The sequence below is a fragment of the Camelus ferus genome, chromosome 18 (genome assembly GCF_009834535.1).
Source record: "Camelus ferus isolate YT-003-E chromosome 18, BCGSAC_Cfer_1.0, whole genome shotgun sequence".
In the NCBI taxonomy this organism is placed as follows: Eukaryota; Metazoa; Chordata; class Mammalia; order Artiodactyla; family Camelidae; genus Camelus; species Camelus ferus.
Window position 1 is genome coordinate 9294907 of NC_045713.1, and position 24906 is coordinate 9319812.

General features: G+C 55.2%; 1 protein-coding gene across 2 annotated transcripts; it reads left to right on the plus strand.

The window, feature by feature from the left end:
• The first annotated feature begins 3560 nt into the window (after positions 1–3560).
• EIF3B (eukaryotic translation initiation factor 3 subunit B) lies at positions 3561–24874 on the plus strand. 2 transcript variants are annotated; one of them, XM_032459904.1, is made up of 19 exons: positions 3561–4268; positions 8181–8373; positions 9853–9972; positions 10321–10378; positions 10571–10699; positions 10923–11080; positions 13652–13783; positions 13870–13936; positions 14302–14348; positions 15253–15463; positions 16581–16653; positions 17428–17550; positions 19019–19097; positions 19742–19880; positions 21443–21568; positions 22086–22163; positions 22452–22560; positions 22859–22989; positions 23641–24874. In XM_032459904.1, exons 1-18 carry the CDS (start codon positions 3851–3853, stop codon positions 22960–22962), a joined length of 2364 nt encoding a protein of 787 aa, XP_032315795.1. In that variant the 5' UTR covers positions 3561–3850; the 3' UTR covers positions 22963–22989; positions 23641–24874. The 2 variants fall into 2 exon arrangements, with proteins under 2 accessions (XP_032315795.1, XP_032315794.1); XM_032459903.1 differs by having other exon boundaries at positions 3563–4268; positions 22859–22977.
• The last annotated feature ends 32 nt before the right edge of the window (positions 24875–24906 follow it).

Below are 24906 nucleotides of genomic sequence, written 5' to 3' on the forward strand. Positions count from 1 at the left end.
GATTAGCCTACAGGAAAATAAAGGTATAACTCGTCAATAACTGATCTTACTGGAACCTCTCTCAAGCCTGTGAGCTAACTACTATTGTTATTCCCATTACTGAGACAAGGAAACTGAGGCTGAGGGATGGTAAATAAATTGCACAAGGTTATCTAGACCAGGAGGCAGCTGAGGCCCAGCCCCACACTTCCCAAAGGAGGGGGTGTGGCAGATCACTCCCCATTTTAAATACTCACCTGTTCACGTTCATATGAGTTGAAATACAACCAGCCCATCAAACTCAAGATTTCATGGGAACTCTAAATTTGGCCTTAAAATGAGTTTACGTTTAAAAATAGGTTTTCAAGGTGCTGAAATAACTTTCAAGGCCCAAGTTGGAGCCGCTGCTGCCAAGGGTGCCAAGTCAGTTCGTCAAAACGTAGGTAGCTTTCAGGCCCACATAAAGCCTCTGCTCTACCAGAAACAGTCGGTCCCGCCAGCCAGTCCCCACACGCCCAGCCAGCCCTCGTCTCTAAACGTATTTCCCGGCTCCTCCTCACCCCAGACAAGGTGACCGTATGGCCCCAGCTGATCAGGTATTGTCTATTTTTCTCTTCCTCGTCCTTTATTCTTTACCCTATAAAAGCTTCCTGCCTTCCGGTCCCATTTTTCAGTTTGAATGGAGACTTCCCCCTTCATGAAGTGTTAAATAATGTTTGTTTCTATCACTTAAATTGTCTTCTTCAAAATTTTTTAAGAGACAGACATGCAAATACTCCCCCTGGAAGCACAGCCAGGGGCCATGCCGCGTCTGAGCTGAGCAAGCCCGGAGACGGAGCCTCGTCACACACGCTGGCCTCTGGGCAGAGGTCCTGACCCCGGGTTCTGGCATCATTGGCTGTGGTGTCCAGATCTTGGCAAGGGGTCTAATCGTGGAACTGACTGAAGGCCCTGGCAGCAGCTGTGCCGACTCATCCTACCCACCAAATTCTACTTCTGATCCTCGGCTAGGCAGGAGCGGCAGAGGCTGGCCACCACCGCCGGGACCACCTGCCGGACGCTTCCCACTCGCCCACGTGTGCCACCCCAGCTTGTGACGCCCCGGTGGAGACCCCTCTCCCAGGCAGAAAGCCTCTCCTGAAAGTTGTTGGTGGAACATGTGACATGGAATAAACCGGGCTACTGATCACAGATGGAGGCATTCCACTGAAAGACATCTCGGTTGCTTCCGGTTTGGGTATGAATAAACCTGCTATAAACCTTCCTGCGCAGGTTTTTGTGTGGACACGTGTATTCAGCACAATTGGGTGAATACCTAGGAATGTGACAGCTGGACTGTATGGTAACACAACGTTGAGCTTTGTAAGAAACTGCCAAATCATCTCCCAAAGTAGCTGTACCACTATGCAAAGAAAGAAAGTTCCTGCTGCTTCAAATACTTGAAAGCACTTGTTATGGCCTCTTTTTTAGGTTTTAGCCATTCTTGTTTTGTAACTTCGTAACAACATACGACGTCAAGCATTTTGTCATGTGCTGATTTGCTGTCTGTATCTCTTCTTCGGTAAGAGGTCTATTCAGATATTGTGCCCATTTATAAATTGGGTTGTCTGTCTTCTTACTGTTGAGTTTTAAAAGTTCTTTAATATTCTGGGTACTGGTCCTTCATCAGATATGTTTTACAAATATTTTCTCCCATTCTTTAGTTTTTCTTTTCATTCTTAAAAGTGACTTTTGGGGGAGGGTATAGCTCAGCAATAGAGTGCAAGCCTAGCATGCATGAGGTCCTGGGTTCGATCGCCAGCACCTCCATTAAAAATAATAATAATAATTTTTTTAAAAATTAAAAAGTGACTTCTGCAGGGCTGGAGTTATTAAGTCCATTTTTTCGTAGATGTGCTTTTGGGGTTGCTCTTAAAATCTTTTTGCCAATAAGTTGGACGGAGAAAGACAAATACTGTATGTTATCATTCCTAGGTGGAATCTAAAAAACAAAACAAGTGAATGAGTGGACTCAGAAACACAGAGAACCGACTTGTGGTTACCAGTTGGGGGAGGGAAGGCGGGAGGGGCAAACTAGGGTTGGGGGACTGAGGTACAAACTACTGTGCACAAAATAAATAAGCTACCAGGATACACTGTATAGAATGGGGAACACAGTCAATATTTTACATAACTATAAATGGAGCATAATTTTTAAAAACGGAATCACTGTGTTGTACACTGAAACTAATATAATATTGTACATCAACTATACCTCAAAACAAAACAAACAAAAAACCTCATTGCCAAACATGAGACCACCCAGGTTTTCTCCTATGTTACCTTCTAGTTTTGTGTTTTACATTTAGGTCTACGATCCACCTTGAGTCAATTTTTGTTTAAATTGAAAGACAATGTCAAGATCTTTTATATTCATTCTTATTGAACATGGATATCCAGCTGTTCCAACACCGCTTGTTGAAACGTCTGTGCTTTTTCCACTGATTTCCTTTGCTCCTTCGCCAAAGATCAATGGACTGTATTTGTGTGGGTCCATTTCTGGGATGTCTATTCTGTTCCCTTGATCTATTTGTTTTTTCCTTCAACAGTATCTCACCGTCTTGATTACTTAGCTGTATAGTAGTAAGTCAGGAACTGTCATCCTCTGACTGTTCTTCAGTACTGAGTTGGCTACTCTGTGTCTTTTCTGTTCTGTCGTTGCGCAGGGTCACTACCATCCACCTTCCCAAACTCGGTCCCCGCTAACTCCCCGTTCCCCGCCCCCAGTAGCCGCCGCGTTCTTCTCTAGAATGTGCAAAACACCCACGACGAGGTGGCCCTCACGCCCGGCACAAACCAAACTACAAGACACAAACACAGACTACCTTCCCGGCGGAGCAAACCGGAGCCAGAGTGGCCCGGCCCCTGAGCCTCAGGTCACCACGGCACCTTGCAGGCCGGCCCCGCCCACCAGCCTTCCCGCGCCGTCCCGCCCCCTGCAGCTGGCCCCTCCCCCCCACGCGCCAGCGGCCGGCCCCGCCCACCACCCTTCCCGCCCCGCCCCCTGCAGCTGGCCCCGCCCCGCCCCGCCCCGCTCTCAGGACCCGCGCTCGCTCGCGACGGGGGGCGGAGGCCCGCGCGGGCCGAACCACCGTGGCCGTCAGAATGGGGAAAGGCTGAATTACAGCCGCCGCGGTGAGCTCGGGCGGAAGTGATTAAACCAACTGCCATTCATTTTTGCCTTGCGCCAGGCAGTCGTTCCTGTACTACTCTCGGCCCTCTCTGACCCGTCAGGAGTTCCTTTTATACTTTGGAATCGCCCATTCTTTTGCCCAGTCAGTAGACGAGTCTAAAAGCCGCCATGTGAAGGGGGCTCTTAGTGACGTACGTTGCACCGTTTGGTGAAAGGCTAAGATAGCCAAGCACTTGGTTGAACTGAGCGTTTTCCCTAGTATTAGTTTTTACGTAAACGGTGTTCCCGTGCACTTCCGTGGGCTGAGATGGTTTCCGGTACCTCCCGCAGCGTCGCAAATAGTCTGGTCCTTCACCGCAGGGCCCGATGGGAGCGGGGAGGGCGCGGCCGCCATATTGGACGGAACCATCCGCCCCCTCAGGCGGGGTAGTCTGGCTGCCTAGCAGTTTGTAGGTCGGCCGAAGCAAGTGCGGGGACTGGAGTCGAGCACGCACGTGTCCCGGGAGCGCTGTCGTGATCGCCGGAGGACGCCTGTCTGCGGAGAGAGCTCCTCCGGGCGCGCGGGGCGGCACAGGGCGTGGGCGCCCCCCCACCCGCGTGGGCGCCCCGCCGCACGCACATGGCCCGGCGGTAGGCGCGCGGTGCGGCCTGGGAGAGTCGGAAGCGAGGCGAGGCCGGGCGAGGCGGCAGCGGCGGGCCATGCAGGACGCGGAGAACGTGGCGGGGCCCGAGGCGGCCGAGCAGCGGGTCGAGCCCGGGCAGCAGAAGCCGGCCGCCGAGCCGCCCCCAGGGGAGGGGCCGGCACGGCCCGCGGGGCCAGGCGCGCAGGAGGCGGCGGGCGGCGAGGACGCGGTGGCGGAGGTGGAGGCCGGCTCGGGGCCTGACGTGCCGGCTGAGCCCGCGGCGGACGGGGTGGAGAGGGCCGGCGGGTCCCCGCTGCCGCCCGAGGAGGCCCCGGCCGCAGGCGAGGCCCCCGCGGAGCAGGCGCGGGACTCAGCGGCCGAGGCCGGGTCCGAGGGGGCGGGCGGGGAGCCGGACGGCGCGGCGGAGGACGGCGGCGCGGAGGAGCCCTCCTTCAGCGACCCCGAGGACTTCGTGGACGACGTGAGCGAGGAAGGTGAGGCGGCGGGGCCGGTCTGTGGCCAGGTTCCCGGTCCCCGGTCCTCCGCCTGTCGCCCCGCAAGCGGGGAAGGTTGTCCGTGAACGCCCGGATCTCCGTTTTTCTTCCGAAAAAGGAGGGGTGGTGGAGACAACGTGGGCAGCCGGCCACTGGCCCTACCGCCAGGAGTTTGGAGGGTGGGGAAGGCCGCCGGCCTGCTCGCAGGAGCCGGGGCCGAATGTGCAGCTGTGTGGCCTTTGCGGTCCAGCCAAGCAGGACACTGCACGTGCTGCGCAGACTCTGGTGACAGTTCGCCGCGTGCGGTCTGGTGCCCCGAGTGACCAGAGAGACCTGTCGAAGGGCCGAAACCGACTCGGTGCCGACTCCTTAGGGGTGGATGGACGCTGACCCTCGGGAGTGGGAAGAACAGGGTGGCAAAACTGGGTCCATTTGCCTCTGCCGCCCCCGCGGGCGCGCCTGTTCCCGGAGAGGTCCTCGGTGGGACAGTGCCAGGCGGACTCTGCCAGATTCCTGTTGCGTCTTTTTTCCTAGGTCTGTAGGCAGACCACCACCCTTCTGTTGGCAAGTAGTCTTCTCAGGTCGTAGTACTGACTATAGCTTCCTTTATCTTTCTTTTCTGCCTTGGTTCCATTTACAGGCATTATTTCTGTTTTCTGTCCCAGACAGCCCCGTCTCCTAAGACGACTTCTGATAATGGCTGGTCTGATTCATTTTCATTTATGTTTCGTTTTTAGCCATTTTAACTCTCCAGGCTGGGAACATATCGATGGATTCCTCTGCATATTGACCACGTTACAGAATAAAACGGAAAAGTGAATAAAACACCATTGAAGTAGCCAATGAAACGCCAGGAAAATAAGATGTTACCATGTTAAAGTAGAAATATTTCTTTTGAGATGTGTCCGGTCACCCTGAGATTGAGCGAGAATCATAAAGAATATCACGTAAATTTGAAAAGAAAGTTTAAAGAACCGACATAGAGTTGTTGACTTTGAAGCATAACTTTACTTACTTGTAAACTTTCTGTCAAATGCTCTTATGTTTTTCCTTCCAGTTGTAATAAGATAGAATTGACACCCAGCGCGGTAGGAGTTTGGAGTGCACCGCGTGATGATATGATTTATTTGAAACGTAATTTTCAAGGACTGCCTGTTACTGTCACTGTTGTCTTATACTTTATTTCACGAGACCAAAGATATCTCAGCGTGAAAAGCAGGAAAGGCTCCAGAAGCTAGTGAGGTCTTGGGAGCCGCTGACCCAGTCGAAGCCTGTCCCTCACAAGGAATTGTGTTCTTGTGGAGCAGGTTGCTGCCCCCTGCACCCAGCCTATACCAGTGTTCTTTTTTACCACACCAGTTTTTCTTATATTTTAAAATCTAAGTTTTGATTTTAAAGCCCATTTTGAGCCCTAGGGGTTTTTTTTTAAAGCATTATTTGAGCACACCTAATTTATACGATTTCTAGCACTTGAATTTCAGTGTGTGACGGAGGGTGCTGACGTGAGCCCGGGCCAGCCTGGCTAAGGGCTGCCGGGTGGGCCTCTGGGAGCCCTGGTGATCCTCCTGTTTTGCCAGATTGACCTGTGAGGCTCCTGGCCTTAAGGAACTAACACTGAGCAAGTAGTCAGTTTTCTTGAGACCAGTTGGTTATGGTCAGTAGCTCACATACGTTTTGTGTTTCATGAGAACTGCCCTGTAGGGTCAGAGTGATGCACAAGGTACGGATTCTTCTGAAAATGGACCGAGCCTCCCAGCGAGCCCTCTCGTAGGTACCTTTGTCTTGCCTCCTTCCCCTTTGAGACAGATGAGCTGTTGCACAGTTGCATCATCATCACAGTCATCTCTTCAGTTTAACTTTCCTGCTGCCTCTGGTGCTCGGCCTAGCAAATATCCGATAAAGATTGTAGCCTTGGCTCCTTTGCTGCTTAGTCTTGAGAATTGCTTCCATTTCTCCTGGAGTCAGACTGGGAATCTGTGAGCCAAGAGTAACCAGATGCGTGGGCTGCTGGCAGCGAAGGGAATGTTTCTTCATCGTACACTTTAGTTTATCCCCTTGCTGTGTATGGGTGGGTTCTTACAAACCAGGCGCCTCAAGACTGTGGGAAGGAGTCGACAGTTTGTGTAAAAGTTAGCTTTTTATTGCAAACCTTGTAAATTCAGATCAGGCTTAACAGGCCATGTAATTGCATGGTAAGTCAGCTTTAAAAGTAACCCAAGGATTTGACTCTAGTCTGCGGGAAGATGCCGTGACGCTGATCTGCGTCTTTCCTTCTTCCCTCTTTGTTTGGTCTCAGTTTTAGCTTCATTGAAATTTAAGCGGCAGTTCTTTTACATGAAGTAACATTTTCAGTATAGTTCCAGGTGTTGAAGTTATTTAGAGAGAGTTTATATCAGGGCTTGCCTCTTGAAATTAAAGGGCTTTTTTTTCTTTTTGAAAGATGTTTTTAACATGGAACATTTCAACACAAAAGTGGAGAAAATTCATGGTAACTTTTGAAAATGAAATACAACAAAGTATATTTTCAGACATGTGTCCTATGTAGTATGTTGACATACTTAAAAGAGTGGAACACAGAAATCACAATGATAATTAGGTTCTGGAACACATAGACACAGGAGTAACAAGCCACGTTCTTCAGCTGTTGTTTAAAAATTACCTTGTGCTGCCATTTGACTACAGATGGTCCCCGGATTGCAACGGTTTGAATTAGGATGCTGTGTAAATAGTTTACCAAGAAGTGACCCTGTCGTGGGTCGAGGAGAGTCTGTACCCGCGTTGTTTCACCTGACAAGTGTGCTTTGATGGCAGCTTTAAAACGTGTCTTTCTGTTCTGGCTCCTGACACAGTACCTTGTAATTTTACAGCTTTCTAGACAAGCTGGCTAACTCATTGTGCTTAGGATTTGTACAGAACTTATAATAAAAGGTAGGATTTCCTTTTTTCATCTGATGCTCCATTTGCCCTTCGAGTCCAGCAGCCGGTTGGGCACTTGTGTTGGTGCTGGAGCCTTGTGGTCCAGGGCTTGAGGCTGGGGACGGGCCTCAGGTGAGACGGCGCAGGCAGCACCCCACTGGCGTCCCGGACCTGTTTGCCTTTATTCCTCTTGTGTTTCTCTCCTCTTTCTCTCACTCTAGCTGACCCTTTCATGGAAATGAAGCAGTTCTAAGAAATTTGAGCACTTTAGTTTTGAGCAGGTGACATGAACCTAATACATTTTGAGCTTTTAAAATTATGGAAATAATAGTTGGCATTGCTCCCTGTGTTCCAAGCACGTCCTAAGCATTTACAGCGTCGTGTCTAAGTGGCTGCTGTCTTCCAGTGTCTCTGCAAGCTGCTCCGTCGCATTGGGACAGTCAGGTGTAGGGTGCATCGTGATTTGCACACGTTCGTGAGCTTCTGTACTCGCTGGTCGCCTAGTTTAAGTGCCAGCCTCAGTCCTGTGCTGTCTTCAAGCAAGAATGTTTTACGTAAAGAATGTTGGATGAGTTTGTTTTGTTATAAACTGAAGAAAGCGCCTGTGGTGAGTTTGTAGTAGAGATGGGTCAGAGAAGGTTCGCCACAGGCATCCCTACTTTGGGTTTTTCTGATTCCTGGTGAGAGGCCATGGTCTTTGTTTGCATTTTTCATTATTAAGCCCTTTTTGAAAAGTTCATTTAAAATATTCCATTATTGCCAGAAATCAGACAACATATCTTGATTGTCAAAGGGAGTGTGAACAGTTAAAATCTTCCTAATTCTTGCAAGTTTAAATTTTGAGTCAAGTCAGGGCTGTGATTTCTTTCATTTACAGCAAAAGCATTTAGAGTCTTCACTTTTTGCCTCTTGGAAATTTGTTCAGTGTGCTAAGCTAGTGTATGAACATTCTGTATGATCAAAAAAAGTCATTTGACAAATCTTTCCCTTGTGCAGAATTACTGGGCGATATACTCAAAGACCGGCCCCAGGAGGCAGATGGAATCGACTCGGTGATTGTGGTCGACAACGTTCCTCAGGTGGGACCTGACCGTCTGGAGAAACTCAAAAACGTCATCCATAAGATCTTTTCCAAGTTTGGGAAAATCACAAATGATTTTTACCCTGAGGAGGACGGAAGGACGAAAGGGTGAGTGCTGCTCTCCGGCACTGCAGTGTCGTCTGTGTTCTTCTGGTGGTCAGACCCGGGGGAGGGGGTCGCCGTGTGTTGAGGAGCTCACCGTGAATGCGCGAGTGGGGCCTCGCTCCTTTATTCAGGCGGCCCCCAGCTGGCAGCTCTGCGCAGCAGTGATTTGTCCTCGGGGGTCATCAGACGGAGGGAGAAGGAAATGGAAGTGGTTCTTGAGTTCGTGCTGCTAAACTCTTAAGCAGTCAGCGCTTCACCTCTGTCATCACACAGTGATTGATGCCAGGTACATCCTGGGGAAAGGGGCCGACCGCTCTGGAAGTTGGCGGGATGTCAGGGAAATTTGACAGGGTATTTTTGTTTTTATTGTAAGATATGCTTTCCCCCTACATTTTAACATCTCTGAAATGGGGATCCTTCTTACAGTCCGGGGAGAAGCATTGTGTCATTGCTTAGCAATTTTTTTGTGTGGTGTTGCCTAAAATCCTGCATCTTTTAAACTTGGTAGTTTAAGGTGTGTGGCCTCAGTTTGCTCTTTGAATTCAGCGTGAGGTTGTGCGTGTTGGTAAATGTAGTTCTGGTTCCTTCCTTGTCAGTGCTGTGGTGTTCTGTCCTATCGTGTGACAGTTTGTCCTGTCGATTGACAGTAGCGGTTTGAATAGCAGGTGTGAGCAGCCTCGCGCCTGTCCCCCTCTGAGCACTGGGGGCGTGGGGTTGCAGGGAGCGCTGTCCACGGCGGGGCCGCATCATGCCCACTGGTCGTTACCAGTTTACACCCGACCAGCAGTGACGGAAGTTCTCTGTGCTTCTGCGTAGGCTTGTCAGGCTTCGTCCGCTAAAATTTCATGTATGCCTCGCCCCTGACACAGGCAGAGCCGTCTTCGTGGGACAGGGATGAGAAGGCGGCACAAACTCTGTTTTTTCAATTTCAGATTTTGGAAACTGCCTAGAATGGTTTCAATTTCTTAAAAAAAATTATCGTCTGCTGGTAGTGCTCCCTACGTTCCTATTTGAGGACCAGGGTGGAAGGGAGCCTCTTTGTGAGCGGCTGCTTGTGGCTCTGTTGTTCTGATGAAGCGTTCTCTGGGAGCCTGTGTGACTTCGCCTGTAATGCACAACATTAGACTCTGTTGTTTAAGCAGCTTTGTTGAAAGATGCGTGCTGCACAGCAACTCGGGCGGGTTTGAAGCGCGCAGGTCAGAAGCGTGGGTGCGTGTCTGCACCCGTGGAACTGCTGCGCGGTCGGGGCGGGAAATGTCTGGTTGGTTAGCGTCTCTGTGGCTCCTGACTATGGAGCTAGACTTGGGCTCTGCTGGTAGGACTTAGTTCATGCTCAGAACTGCTCTGCCAGGGGTTAGACCGCCGCGGGCGCGTGGCGGTGAGACAGGTGCGGGTGCCCACGGCGCGTGTGAGCCCTGTGGGGGTCTGGGTGCACTGAGCGTGACCTGCCTCGCCTGCAAGTTGCCCTCTTTATGGATTCAGGTATATTTTCCTGGAATACGCGTCTCCTGCCCACGCTTTGGACGCTGTGAAGAATGCGGACGGCTACAAGCTGGACAAGCAGCACACGTTCAGAGTCAACCTCTTCACCGATTTTGACAAGTGAGTCCTTCCTGGGTCAGGGGACCTGGACGTCGTCCCGAACGTGAACTGCCAGGCGCTCCTGCCCGGGGTGGGCGGTGGGGGGGTGCTGGTCGCCTTCCAGGTGACTGCATTCTCCCATCAGGTCCCTGCCGGACCCTCCCATGTCCCTGCCCCTCACACCCCTGGCCAGCAGCACGCCTCCCCACCAGCATCCTCTCACTCGTTAGAAACAGTCAAGGCCTTGTGCTCTTCCCCGAGGGTGGGTGGGGGGGTGCGGTGCGGCCTGATTGAGAACCGCCAGTGTCGGTCGCGCTCTGGCCACCCACCCCTTGTTCTGATCATCCTTATGTGTCCCTGCTCTTCCAGGTACATGACGATCAGTGACGAGTGGGATATTCCAGAGAAACAGCCATTCAAAGACCTGGTATGTTGCTATGCAACCTGTAAGTGGTCGTAAGGAAGGCCGTGTTGCCGCCTGGCTTGAAGTGGTGGATCCTCAGGCATTAGAGATGCTGGCGGGTTGGGCTTGTCTCTGAGCGCAGTCCTTGTGAGCAACTGCTCTTCAGTTAAAGTTCATGAGACGTGTGAGACCTCTTGCCTTTGGTTCTTTTTATAGGGAAACCTCCGCTACTGGCTTGAAGAGGCCGAGTGCCGGGATCAGTACAGCGTGATTTTTGAGAGTGGGGACCGCACCTCCATATTCTGGAATGACGTGAAGGACCCTGTCTCCATTGAGGAGAGAGCGGTGGGTCCTACCCTGTCTTCCCACAGCGCAGGGGGACTTGCATGGCAGCGGGGACGTGCCCTGTCCTTTGAGATCACATCTCTCAGAACAGCGTTGAAATGAGCCCTGAGAAGCGACCAGGCTGCCTGTGTTTTTATTTAAAGAGTTTGGGGAGGAAGGTCCTCGTGGGTGATGGAGTCTTTGTATTTGGTCTCTGTGTTACCGTTGGTGCTCTTTTCCACAGAGGTGGACAGAGACGTACGTGCGTTGGTCTCCTAAGGGCACCTACCTGGCAACCTTTCATCAGCGAGGCATTGCTCTCTGGGGGGGAGAGAAATTCAAACAGATTCAGAGATTCAGCCACCAAGGGGTTCAGCTTATTGACTTCTCACCTTGTGAAAGGTAAGCTGTCAGAAAACTGCGGATGGAGTCGTGCCGGCCCTCAATACATAATTGTTTTAAAGTTTACTTTGCAGTGATTTCAAACTTAATAGAAACATGGCAGAAAGAGTACGGAGGACTCCCGTGCACCCTTTTACCGAGGTTCTCCAGTTACCGTGTTCATGTGTTTGCTCTCTCGTTTCCCTCACTTCCCGTCTGCACGTGTGTGTACATGGCTTTGTTCCTGAGCCGTCTGGGAGGGGGTTGAAGGATCGTGTCCCTTTACCCCAAGTGTGCGTTTCCCAAGGACAGACGTTCTCTCGCACAACCACACTGCAGTTACTAATCAGGAAATTCTACATTAAGACTTTATTTAAAAACTGCCAGGTTCCAGTTTTGTCACTTGATCCAGTGATGTGCTTTGTAGAATTTTTTTCCCCTCCAGTTCAGAATGTCATACAAGGTCGTGTATTTTGTGGCTAATTTCTCATGGCTGAGTTTCTCACGTGTGAGATAGTCCGTGTAGCAAAGCTCCACGTGAGAGGGTGGAATGGGAGCTCGGGCGCCGTGCTGCCCGCGGCCGGTCTTCCGTCCTGTGGGGACATCCGATATTCACTACCCAGATTTAGTGATTTTTGCTGTATTTGCTTCACGTTGTTTCGAGTGTCCTGAAGTAAATGTAGACAGCTTGACCGAAGTCTGCACTGCTGCGGAGCAAAGATGTTCTCTGTCTTCGCTGTCTCTCATCGCACCTGACGACGCTGGGAGGAGCTCCTCAGTGTCATCTGGTTTTGAAACGTACTCAGGTTTCCCCACTTGTCCCCAGATAGCTCTCTCTTGTGGCTGGCTTGTTCGTACCTGGGTCCAGCCGGGTGTACGTGTGCTTAGTCTGTGTCTCGAACAGCACACCCTCCCTGTGTTTCTTGTTTTCACACTGGCTTCTTGTGAGGGTGGGGCCAGATGGCCCCTGGGTTTGTCTGACTGCTTCCTCGGGACCTTGTTTCCCTTGTCTCCCTGGGCCTCGCACTTACTGCAGACGGCAGGTTTTACCTGAAGGCACTTCTCAACTTTGATAAAGTCGTTTTCGTGCGCCGTGTCCGTGGAGTACCCATTGGTTTGCAGCCCCTCTGCACATGCGTGGTGCAGGGTGACCGCTGGCTCTCACTGCAGCGGCGGTGCGTCAGAACAGGGTCCACACAGACTGCTGGTCTCTGTGCCAAGGTGACGTGCAGGGGCAGGAAGCTTCCTCCATCTCCTCCCCTCCTCCCGCCCTTTCTCGGCCCCCCAGCAGTTCTGCATCCCCAGAGATGGCTTCACGTTGCTGGTCTTCCCACGTTAAGCTGTGACTGTCGGCACACCGCCTGCCCACGTGGGGACGGGCCGGACCGCTGGGACCTGGCGCTCTGCCCAGTAGCTCTCGCGTGAGCCACGTTGAGTGAACTGATGAGTGGTGAGTGCGTGCTTTTGCTCGTAGAGGTTGCAGCTTGAAGAATCTGTTCCTGTGAGCTTGATCAGTTTCCGTGGTTCCGGGGTGGTCCTGTTCTGAGTCCTTCTCAGGTGTGTGGCCTGGACCTGAGTGGGGAGTTTAGTAACTTGTGGGAGGTGGTGACTCGAGCCAGCACCGTTAATCTGGTGAGTCAGGAGGGCACAGCCCCGGGAGGAGGAGGTGCCGAGCCCCTCGCGGGGCTGTTCCCTGCTCCCCCTCACTGTGCTTGTTTCCGCCTCGTGTGGCTCCCGCTCTCCTAGGAGAGCTGTCTGGTTTGGGTAGTTAGACTTTGGCGGCAGAGGGGACAGTGCTGTGGGGCAGATGAGCTGGCGTTCGGGGGAACGATGGCTGGGAGGTGCCCCGGGCCAGCAGCTCCGCGTCAGTCATGTCCTGGGTCTGCACCTGCAGACTCAGCCAACTGCAGGATGCAGGGAGCTAAAAAAATTTTCAGATAGTTTTAAAAAACTAGAATTTACTGCGTTGTGGCAGCTATATACGTAGTTTTACGTTGTTTTTAGAACTATTTACACAGCATTTCCACGGTGTTCGCATTGCAGGTGATCTAGAGGCGATGTAAAGCCTGTGGGAAGGCGTTCTACCTAAGGGCCGTGGTGTCCACCGCGGGGCCCTGGAGCCAGACCCCTGCCCGTGCTGCAGTGGCCCTCGGTTCTCTTCTCGTCTTCCTTAAACCCCAAGGAAGAGCGGAAATCCCACGCTGTGCCCGCCAGCACACACAGCAGACTTTTGTTTGGAATCTGTTGGGTCGTTCCTTGTCCTGGTTTTAGCAGAAACGTCTTCAAGTGGCCCTCGGAGTGCCCTGGTGCCGAGCGTGGTTCATGCAGGCGGTCCTGCTCCGTATTTCGGGCAGGGTCTCTGGGCGGGAGCCTCGTCAGGAGCCTGGGGTTTGGGGGCCAGTGCTGGTTGCGTGAGTCTCGACTGTTTGCTCTGGCGGCTGTCCTGTGCGAGGAGCCGCCTGGGAGCAGAAGCCCGGCTTGGCTACCGCGGCCTGGGCGCGGGTCCTCCCCGCACCCGCACGCACAGCTGTGCGCCTCACTGAGAGGAGGTGGGAGAGCATGGGAGGTGACTGGGTGTCCCCTCTGTTGCAGATACCTGGTGACCTTTAGCCCCCTGATGGACACTCAGGACGACCCTCAGGCCATCATCGTCTGGGACATCCTTACTGGGCAGAAAAAGAGGGGTTTTCACTGTGAAAGCTCTGCCCACTGGCCTATCTTCAAGTAAGTGGGCCTGCAGTGGCCGGCGGTGACCTTTGTGGCCTTTTTTTCATCGGTGAGCCTGGCACTTCTCTTCTGTTTCTTCTTAGGTGGAGCCACGATGGTAAATTCTTTGCCAGGATGACTCTTGACACTCTCAGTATCTATGAAACCCCTGTAAGTGACCTGGGTGCCTAAACCGCCTGCCCCGTCCTGCTCGTCGGCTTCGGCAGCTGCTCGAGCGTGCAGTGCTTTCCCCTAGCTTGGGGTGCGGCCACGGGGAGAGGGTGGCCCTGTGCCTCGTGTCCTGGATTCGGGGCTGTGACCTGCCAGCTCCCACTTCTGTTCCGGGGGGGTCAGGCGGGGGGTTAATGAACGGGCTGAGGAAACGTGTGTTTGCTGCTGTGGGCGAATTGTTTCACTGTTCACCTGTCACCTTCTGCTCACACTGCTCCCTCAGTGAGCTCACGCTGTGAAAAACTGTGTGCACCTTTGAGACGGTGGCGGGATTTGACTCATTTGTAGCCTCATTTTCCCCACAGTCTATGGGTCTTTTGGACAAGAAGAGCCTGAAGATCTCCGGCATAAAGTGAGTAAGCCTCCTTCACCTGGGTTTTGTCTGACTCCCTCCTCGAGCACTTGGCTCCTGCACGGCTAGAGAAGGTGCTGGTGCCTGTCACTCCGAACACAGGGATGTCACAGCAGGCTCGTGCGGCCACCCCCAGGCCGCTGGCTGTGGCCCACGCACACCTCCCCCCCACGCAGGGACATCCTGAGGGTCTGCCCTCTCCTGTGTCCCCGCCTTGGAACAGAGACTCGGGTGCAGTCTTTGAGGAGAGGGGTCTCCACTTAGTTGGAAGGTCCTTATGCCATTCGTGGTCTCTGCGGTGGGATCTGTGTGGCCTCAGTGAACTGCGGCTGGTTTTCTCTGTCAGAGCAGACACGTTTTATTTTCCTGGAGTCTGGGGGCAGTGAAGAGCCAGCAGGGCAAGGATGCTCGTGGTTCTTGTTTTTACTTTTACATTAGCATTGCGCACAGTTATGGCTTATATTTAAAAATAAAGCCAGGAATTAATTCTCAATAAATGCAAAAGTGAAGATACTCTTCGCAGATGGGGACTCATGCTTGTTCATTGTAGCACTTCTTAGAGTAATCTCCACAGCAGAGAGAATTGCCCTAATCCTTAGTCTTCTTAAACTTTCTGATTTGAGGATTCACCCTTTAGCACCTTAATGAGTCTTCAGAAATCATGCAGCTGGGTCCATCAGCCGCAGATTTACTTTATTTGCCTTGTGGTTAAGAGTGTGAGTGGGGTGTCGGAGCCTGGGGCCCCCGCGTGGCCGTGGGCGGGGTTGTCCACCCCGGGGCGGCTGCTGTGGGCGAGCGCGCCAGGGCGGAGCTTTACACGAAGTGCCCTCTGTTCTGCGTGCCTGCCGGTTGTCTTCACGTAGCCCGTCCTTGTAATAAACACTTCATTTTCTTTGTTCTGCAGAGACTTTTCCTGGTCTCCCGGGGGTAACATAATAGCGTTCTGGGTGCCTGAAGATAAGGATATACCAGCCAGGGTGACGCTGATGCAGCTTCCTACCAGACAGGAGATCAGAGTCAGGAACCTCTTCAACGTGGTGGATTGCAAGCTACATTGGCAGAAAAATGGAGACTACCTGTGTGTTAAAGTCGACAGGACACCAAAAGGCACCCAGGTAAGTGGGCGCCGGCGGGCAGCGACCATTCCTTCTGCAGCCTCCATCTTGTTTAGGGTGTTAATGGATTTTTGGTTCATGTTGTGATGTGTTTCCAGACCCAGCTGGCATGTCGTAGCGAGAGCTGCTGTCCTGTCCTAGCTGGGGGTGTGGTTTTTCTCTGTAAGCCTTGGGGGGGGTGACGCTCTCACACAGGCTGGAGGTCAAGGGTGTGCAGGGACATCGCCAGGCACCCACCTTCTCTGCAGGAGGAAAAATGGGTATGTTGTTTTTCTTACGTTTTCTCTTTAAGCACAAACAGTGGAGTGCTTGACACGTTCTGCACCCACATTTTTTGTTTGCTTCACTTAATATTTAATTTACCAAAAACTGCCAGGTTTTTTTCTCCTGATGGAAGCATTGCTTTAAGTGTGCCGTTGCTGGCTTTCAGGACATTCTTGGCTGTGTGGGCTTCCCCACTAGCTCAGTTCCAGAGTGTGCCCACCCCTCGCAAGAGAGACTCATAGCCACCCTGCTCCTCACAACCCCTGACCTGCTGCCTTGCCTCCTGTCCCTGGATTTCCCTGCTGTGGATGTTTCGTACGATGGAGCCACGCGGTGCGTGGCCTTCTGTGCCTCGCGCCCTTCGCGGAGTGGGTCATGGCCTGCACGTGTCCCCCATGCGGCTGACCGCTCCACGTTCGCGCCCCCGTGTGGCTGGTCGCTCTGCGTCTGTCTGCTGATGGACACGTGGGTTGTCTCCCCTGTGGGCCCCTGCTCTTCACGTGGGTGTGTCTGAGCTGTTTTGAAGTGGTTGGATCCTCCCCACTGGCAGGCCTCGAGGACAGAAGTTGTGCTGCAGTGTGTAACCCCGGACCGTGAGGGCGGGTCGTGAAGCAGGAGCTGGGTGGGGGGCGGTGGGGTCCATGTGCTCTCTGGAAAGTGTACCAGTTTGCACCTCCATCAGCATTTCAGAAGGTCCTAGTGCGTCGTGTTAATCCCTGCAGGTGCTCGTGTCTGCACCAGACGCATGCATGTAACCTTCCAGCAAACTCGGACGTGGTCCCATGCTGTAACTCTTCACTCTTTGATTTTTCAGAATATCATCTCTTCTTTCTCTTTTCTTTTTTTTTTACAGGGTGTTGTCACAAATTTTGAAATTTTCCGAATGAGGGAAAAACAGGTGCCCGTCGACGTGGTCGAAATGAAAGGCAAGTCCCGCTGTCGCTGCCCCGTGGTTGAGGCCCCGCGCTGTGTGCACACCTTCCCCTGAGGCTTCCTGCGGCTCCGCGGCCCGAGTGGACACCCCGCTCGCAGAGAGCGGCGTCTGTCCCGTTGCCGCATGCGCACGTCGAGGGTGTTCTTTGCGCTTTCCCGTGTGGTCTCGTAGCTTTGCCGGCTCCCGAGTGGGTGGAGAGACGCCCCCCCCTTCTCCCCGTGTGGTCTGCTGGCCCAGCGGGGGGGCGAGGGCTCTAGCCGATTGCACGCTTGGGAGAGGGTGAAGAGCAGGCTTTCAGCACACCCCCAGGGAGGGCGGCTCGAGGGCTTCCCATCCTGCGTGTGGAGGTCGTCGGGAGTAGAGCGTCTTTGTGTTATTGTTTGACTCTTTCCTTGTAAAACTGAGTGCTGTGATCCCGCCTTTAGGTAGGACATTTGGCCTGTGCTTTCTGTTCTGCTGGGAGAGGAGGGAGGGAGGGGTGACGTGGCCTCGTGCCTGGGCATAGAGGCGTGTGGGCCCTGGTGTCCAGTGCCCAGCGAGGAGGGTGGGGAACGCCGTCCGCAGGCTGCCCCCCAGCTGCCGCGGGGCTTCTCCACCGGCCAGGCGGCCCCCGCGGTGCAGTGCAGCCCTTGTCCCAGTGCTACTGTATCCCTTGAATGAGCTGGAGAATTTGGGGGGAGGCATTTCTCTGCTGGAATGACTTTAACTGATAGGGAGTGTTCTGTTGTTAAGTGACCAAAAGGAGCTGCTCTTTTTCCTGACCTAGAAACCATCATAGCCTTCGCCTGGGAGCCGAATGGCAGCAAGTTCGCGGTGCTGCACGGGGAAGCCCCCCGGATATCGGCGTCCTTCTACCACGTCAAGAGCAACGGGAAGATTGAGCTCACCAGTGCGTACCGTCCTCGTCCCCACTGCCCCCTCCCCACCCCACACGGAGGGGACAGGGCCGGGCAGGCTGGTCCCCGTCCTGCGGCCCCGGGGTCAGTGGGCTGCTATCCATCCATCTGCCTGGAGGGCCCTGTCCTCCCCACCGGGGCTGCAGCGCCAGGCTGGGATGGCGACAGCCTGCCTGTTCCTCGTCTAGCCTGAATGCATCGGGGCCTGTTTCATGCTCCCGCCCTGCGTCCCTAGTGCCAGGCATGGGCTTGGAGCAGGGCGGGTCCACGGGTGACACGGCGCTGACTCACGATCGCTGGCACTCCAGCGTTTCTCTGTGAGGCTGAGGTGGCAGTGGCCTTGCGCCCTGAGTTAGGGGTGAGGTGCACCCAGGGGTGCTCGCCCCGCGCTCCTGGAACCTCATGCAGGACTTCACCACGGACACAGTGGTTTGTCCTGACAGGTTCCTGTGCCCTGGGAAGGGCTTTTCCTGAGAGAGCTCTGCGGGAATTGAGTTTTCACTTCCTGGAGTTAGGCAGGGCTCGTGGTAGAATTGTGGTGTCAGTCAGCTGTCGGTCACGAGGCTTGCCTGCATTGCAGATTCCTTTGAGTATCGAGGGAAATACGGGCAGCTGAGGACTGGAAGGACCTCCGCGAGCTCTCCTTATGGACAGACAGCGGGGGTCTCGTGCCTCTGCCGTCTGGGAGCCCTGCACCTGTGGCTCCGCTCAGAGGTCAGGGTCAGCGTGAGTCACTCGAGTGTTACTGTGGCTGCAGAGGCTGTTGAGTGGTGTCTGCTTACAGAGTTTTATTTCTTCCTTTCTTGGTCTGAGAGTCCTGCCCTCCCGGCCAGGGCGGTGCTACCTTAGCCACACGTCCTCTCAGCCCTGCTCAGGCTCCTCAGGGTGGACCAGGCCGCAGGGAGGCCCACGGTCTGCTGTGGTCACCTGTGCCTGCCCTGCTCCCCTCCTGAGTGAGTGAATGAGGAGACCCCGCGGGAGGACCAGGCTCCAGCCCTTCAGGAAGCAAGCAATTAGCAGGTGGGGAGAGGGGATGGACTTAAATAGTCTTTGTGAGTTAGAAAGCTGTTCGAGTCACAGGAGTGGAGTTTTAGGCTTCTTTGGGCCACGTATCTCTTGGAGAATCTGCAAACTGGATTCCTCGCCCTGGTGGAGAGTCCCTGTCAGGAACTGTAAGAGGCGTGTCTGTCCAGTCACATTGTGAAGCATGTTGTTTTAGACTCAAAATGTTACTTAAGAGAGTATTGCAGCTTCAGAATCCTCCCCCAACCGTGGGTTGTGACTTACCGCGAACATGAGGGGGTTTTCTGACCTAGTTCTCACAGGTAGCAGGTAGGTGCGCTGCCTCCATAGAGCTCCGGCCAGAGGTCAGTCACCGTGCACACCCGTCGGGGGCGTGTGACCCCACTGCCAGTCCTTCGGGCTTGCCACGCACTGACTCCCGCACTGCTTTCCTTTCAGAGATGTTCGACAAGCAGCAGGCCAACACCATCTTCTGGAGCCCCCAGGGACAGTTCGTGGTGTTGGCTGGCCTGAGGAGGTGGGTGTCTGTCTGACGCGGGCACCCGCTGTAGGTGGTGGGCTGTGCGGAGCCCCTGCGCATAGCAGCGGCCTGACTCCTCGAGGGCGTGGTGGGCCATTCCGCCACCAGAGCATCCCCCCAGTCTGTGGACCCTGGTGTGGCGTCTCCATCCCGCTCCCCAGATTTGGACCAGGGCCGGCAGACTCGGGCACTTGCCGACGTTTTCATTACGTGCCTGGAAGACACGGCCGCGTGCTGTCCTCCTCATGGTTGAGTAGGCCTCTCCCTGGCAGTCTGGTTACCGTGATGTAAAGCCCACGTCTTCCGTAACCGGGCCCTGAGCCTGCCCTCCCTCTGTGGTGGTGCCGTGAGCACCCGGCCGTCCTCTCGCTCCTGCTCGGCTGCTGGTCCGTGGAGTGTGTGGGAACGGTGGGGCTCCTTGTCCCCCGGCTTCACTGTCGGCTCCGGAGGCCTGGCCCCAGACAGCCTTTCCCCTGAGCGGCAGCGCCCTGTGCGCCTTCCTTCACGGCACCCCTGCGAGGTCATCACTGACTGTTTCCACGTCATTCATGGGGCAGTGGTCGGGGCCCAGGGCCCCCTGTAGACGAGGGCTGGGTGTGCAGACGCGGCTCTGGGGGCTGACCTGCTGTCTGTCCCCCCAGCATGAACGGTGCCTTGGCGTTTGTTGACACGTCGGACTGCACGGTCATGAACATCGCAGAGCACTACATGGCTTCCGACGTGGAGTGGGATCCCACTGGGCGTTACGTCGTCACCTCTGTGTCCTGGTGGAGCCACAAGGTACGGGGACCCTGGTAGCCTTGGTGCCGTGGGGGCCAGGCGGCACAGGATCCTCCTCAGCAGAGCACCTGGGCACCAGGCTTCTCAGCGAATCAGCATGCCTTCCTCCCCATCTCCTCCTGAGCTAGAGCGCGGCCGTCCTAGCCTGCTGTTGCAGGTGGCAGCCAGGTGGCTGGTGTCCTCCGGCTAAGCCAAGCTGATTCCTGGGGCTCAGATGCGAAGGAGGGTGTGTTCCATGTGCACGTGTTTTCCCAGCACCGTTGTTTCCCCGAAGAGGTTCCTGGTGTGCGCCATCAGTACTTGGCCCCCCAGCCCGTGGGTCGGCTGTGCAGAGGCTCCCCTCCGCCAGGCCACTGCGTCCCCTCATCCCGCTGCTGGTTTTCTTTGTGCTCGACCACAAGCGCTCACCTTAGCCGTTGTTATGGCCAGTTGTCTCCCTTTCCCGCTGGCCCAGGACACTTCAGGGATAAGGGCCTTCTCTCTCCTGCTCTGAGCTGAGTCCCCAGCACCTGAAACCACTGGCCCATCGTCAGCCTTTAGTCAGGCCTGGCTGAGTGGATTGGCACGCAAGAAAACGTTTGCCATTCCTCTGTTTAACTTCTTGAAAAAATTGTCATCTCTGACTTGAGCAAAAGATTTGAGTGGTGTCAGTAGAAGGAGAAACGGTTCTGTGATCGCAGGAACGGGTGTGGCGTCCGCTGGTGAGGGCGTCTCAGCCTGGGCCAGATCTCCGCGAAAGGACGAGCTGTGTTTGTGCGGACGCTTTCTGGGGAGGGGGCCCATTTCCTCTGGGGTCTCCAGGGGGCGCTGGTGGGGCTCAGAATTTGTGTCTGTTCAAACCCCACTCTGTGGTCTCTGGCTTCAGCCTTGTCCACCAGCTGCGTGCCCCCACGCTGGGGGTGCAGTTTGCCGGGGACCTCTTTTTATATTCCGTTTCTGTTTTTGTTGATTGAGGTGTTAATAGTTGAACCAGTTCATGCATGTTTACAGGTCAAATAAGGATAATTCCGTTTAGCAAAAGAGTGGATATTTAGGAACACAGACTTGGCGAGTATCAGTGGAAGCAGTGTCAAGCAGCCGTCTTCACGTTCAGATGGGGATATGTTGACATGTCCCCTCAGTGAGGCACGCCTGGCACTAACGCCCTTTTAGACCGCTGACCACGCTGGGCCAACTGCCCCCTTCACAGGGGAGGTCCTGCTCCGAGAGAAGCGCCAGCCGGGCTGACGGGTGGCACGGTGGATTTCTGTCCGGGCGCAGTGCTCCACCAGCAGCCCTGCCCTGGCTTCAGTGTGGCACGGCCCGGTCAGGCCCCGCACCGCGGTGCCCTTCGTCCGCTTGTGCTGCTGGGTGTGCGCTCGGCGAAGGAGGGTCTCTGCTTTGTGCGCTGCCGTCTCCCAGATGCCGGCAGCTCTGTCTGCCTGCCAGGTTGTCGGCTCTCAAACACTTGTTGAGTGGAGCGGTTAACTTTGTTGGCTCTGTCGACAGGAAGGGTCCCAGGGCCTCTAGCCCCGACGTGACTCGCGGGTGCGCAGCTCAGCGTGGCCTCTGCTCTCTCCCAGGTGGACAATGCCTACTGGCTGTGGACCTTCCAGGGCCGCCTTCTGCAGAAGAACAGCAAGGACCGCTTCTGCCAGCTGCTCTGGAGGCCACGGCCCCCCTCCCTCCTGAGCCAGGACCAGATCAAGGTCTGGCGTCCTCACTGGTGTCGGGGCAGGGTGCCGCAGGTGTCAGAAGGAGAAGCCTTTTCCTGTGACCCTCAGGGTGGTGCTGAGAGAGGAACAGAGCACAGCGTTTATGGGGGGCCTTTTGAGGGGAAGCAGGCGCAGCGCGGGCCAAGCAGAGAGGGTAGTTTCAGGACAGGAAGCGTTTTCAGGTTGTCTGAGGTCACGTCAGTGCCCTTCTGAGGGGTTTGCACGAACTGGAGGGTGGATGAAAGACACCAGGGGTGAATAGACAGTCCTTGTGGGATTAGAAGGGGCACGTCTGTGGGATTTACCTAATTACGGCAAAATACGCGATGGTATTAGGCCAGAGCTGGGGGAGGGTGGACCCCGTGGAGGGAAGGCGGGCGCACGCTGGGAGCTCTCTGGAGGCCTTGCTCTGCTCATCGTGGAGGAAGTCGGCCCTCGTTGGCAGCTTTGAAGGTCGCGTTTGTGGTTCTTGCTTTGAATGTAAGTCCTGAGTGACTTGTCTTTGTTTCAGCAAATTAAAAAGGATCTGAAGAAATACTCCAAGATCTTTGAACAGAAGGATCGTTTGAGCCAATCCAAAGCCTCAAAGGTTAGCCTTGTTCCCAGGCCTGAGGGAAGTGCCAGGGAGGCCACCGTCCCCTCACGGCAGGGAAGGCCAGCGCCAGGCCATGGGGGCCCACCCGGCCCTCTTGGTGGCTGGCTTTCCCGATGGGGGAGGCGGGCGTGGGCCGAGTTGGAGGTGGGGTGGTGTCCAGTGAGTGTCCCTCCGTGCCCCATCGGGCGGGGCTGCAGGCCCTGTTTTCGTTTTCATTTGGGTCGAACAGCATCGTGGGGGTGAGTTGGGTGTGAGTTCTGTAACTTCTCCCCGACTTGGCAGGAATTAGTGGAGAGACGACGGACCATGATGGAAGATTTCCGAAAATACCGGAAGATGGCTCAGGAGCTCTACATGGAGCAGAGAAACGAACGCCTGGAGTTGCGAGGGGGTAACTCATATCTTTGCCAAAGATACAGTTTTTAAGTGTATAGTTAAAATATTTCCCCTTTTTGCATCTGCTCATTTCCCAGATTTTTTAGTAAACATCAAGTGTTGCTCAAAGATTCTTAGAACTGAGAGCTCCCTCCTGCCTGCAGGTTCAAGCCCCTAGGCCTTCCCTTGCAGAGGGCCTTGCTGAGTTCACCCTGGCCTCTCGGCCTGTGTGTGTGCGTGTGTGCGCGTGTGTGCGCGTGCGTCCCACCGCGCTGTGCCCAGTGGCCCCGGTGCAGCCCGCCTCCTGTCCGCAGGTGTGGACACTGACGAGCTAGACAGCAACGTGGACGACTGGGAGGAGGAGACCATAGAGTTTTTTGTCACTGAGGAAATTATTCCCCTTGGAAATCAGGAGTGATCCAGCAACACTGTGGTGAGACTTCAGGCGGGGCGCGGTTCACGTCCCGTGTGTTTCTCCTCTTGGGAAGACAGCTTGTGTGAGTGGGACCCAGCTTCAGGGAGCCACATCCTTGCCCGTGAGCTGTGGGAAGTCGGGGGCAGGCCCTGGGTGTGGGAGTGGGGCTGCCCTCTGGTCCAGCAGGTTGGCCACGGGCGAGAGGAGGGCCAGCCGTTGATGGGACGAGCCTTGGGGAGGGGGAGGCTTTGCTAGGAGAAGGCCTCGGGGCGTCCAGCAGAAAGGGGGCATCCCCAGCTGCAGCAGCTGTTCTGGTCAGTCCCTAGTTGGTCTGAGATGAGAGCCCCTGAAATGCCATCAGGTGTGGCAGGAACTCGGGCTTCAGTAAGGGCGGAAGGACCAGAGGTTGCCACCTCAGAACTGGCGTGGGTGCGGGGGAGGAGGGCCAAGGCTTTGCGCGCGTTGGGGTGCCCGGCCCTGCCATCCCGCAGCGGGGAAAGGGGTGGTGGTTCCCGGCCCCTCCACAGGCGTCGGAGCAGAGTGGATCTGTGGTCCCTCCCTCCTTTACGGGGTGTGCTGTGTGCTGGCCACACCGCCTGCCTGGGCCGTGTGGCCAGTGCCTGTTCCTCACGCAGCGCCCGGCACCCAGGACAGGGAGTGACCAGTGTCCCCTTGTTGCAGTGCCCCGTGTCTGTGCTGGAACCGCGGCCATCCTTCTGCGGAAAGCCTGCACGTTCCGGAGCTCCTGCCTGTGCTCTCGCGCGCGGGGCCGAGGCCGCCCCGGAGCTCGCCGCCCCCACACGTCGCCGTGCCTTTCAGCCCCTGCTGTCCACGGGGCCCAGAGGCACTGCTCTCGGTTTCCTCTTGTTTGGGTTTTAATCGCACCGCAGACTGTGCCCTGCCTCCTGCGGTCAGCGGTCCTGCCGAGACGCGGTGTCCCTTCCGGGCCCCTGGACGCCGGCAGGGAGGCCTGCAGTGCTGCGGCCCCACGCACTCGGGGCATCGGGGCGCCACGGCACGTCCCCCGCCATTCAGGTTGTGACAGATTCTCTCAACGGGCTAAACGTGGAAATAAAGGCAAACTTGTATGAAAAAGCTGTCTTCCTCCTCTCTTTGAGTGTAGGTAGTGGCCTTGAACTTGGTGCCTGTGCCCTCAGCTCATGCCTTGCGCTGCGAGCTCATGTGGCGAGGAAGGGACGTCACCCTCCTCGGGGTCCCCTGCTTGTCAGCTCACCTGATGAGGAAGATCCCTTCCTTCCTCGGTCGCGCAGGTGTGAAGACGTACCTTGATGGTTGTCACTGGAGCCACTAGCGTGTGGTTCTCTTGAGTGTGCAGCTCTGCTCCCTGAGGGGGGAGCGGGCACGTCCGTGAAGTTCCGGCCCTTGTAACCTGCAGCGCCTGCTGCCCGTTGGCGCCTTGTGCAACGGCCGCTTCTTCCTCCCCTTTTCTGTCCTGGACCCTGAAGCTTAGTTTAAAAAGCAGTGCAACGTGGAGCAGACACACTTGGAGTTCACAGCTGTGACCCGTGACCTGTACCACATCCGGGCCAGCGAGGGCCTTCTGGGGTTGGAGGCCCAGCTGCACCCGTGGGGAGGAGGACAGGCCAACACCCGCCCCGTGGCTCGGCCGGCGGGCCCCCCGTGGGCCTGCGCCCCGCGCTCTCCCCTCTGTGGCTCTCGGCTTGGCGGGCCCCCTCACGCTGGGGCCACAGCGGCCCTTGTGTCCGCTTCTGTGCTTTTAACCGCAGTGTGCGAGCCCTGGTTCTCCTACTTTGTGGCTTTAAGAAGGGACAGGCACACGGTTCTGTTGTATTAACAGGTTTTTAACAGAGTTTTTGAAAAGTTAACTTTTCACTGTTACAAATTTGCTAGTTGTAACTTTTGCATAGTTTGTAAATAAAATAATTTCCAAGCACTTGTGTTGATCTGTCTTCTATAGACCGGGTT

Coding starts and splice junctions, on each gene's coding strand:
- EIF3B (XM_032459904.1), top strand. CDS start 3,851: ATGCAGGACGCGGAGAACGTGGCGGGGCCCGAGGCGGCCGAGCAGCGG. Junction 10,700..10,922: donor TCTCCATTGAGGAGAGAGCG/GTGGGTCCTACC, acceptor TCTTTTCCACAG/AGGTGGACAGAGACGTACGT. Junction 13,784..13,869: donor GCCCACTGGCCTATCTTCAA/GTAAGTGGGCCT, acceptor GTTTCTTCTTAG/GTGGAGCCACGATGGTAAAT.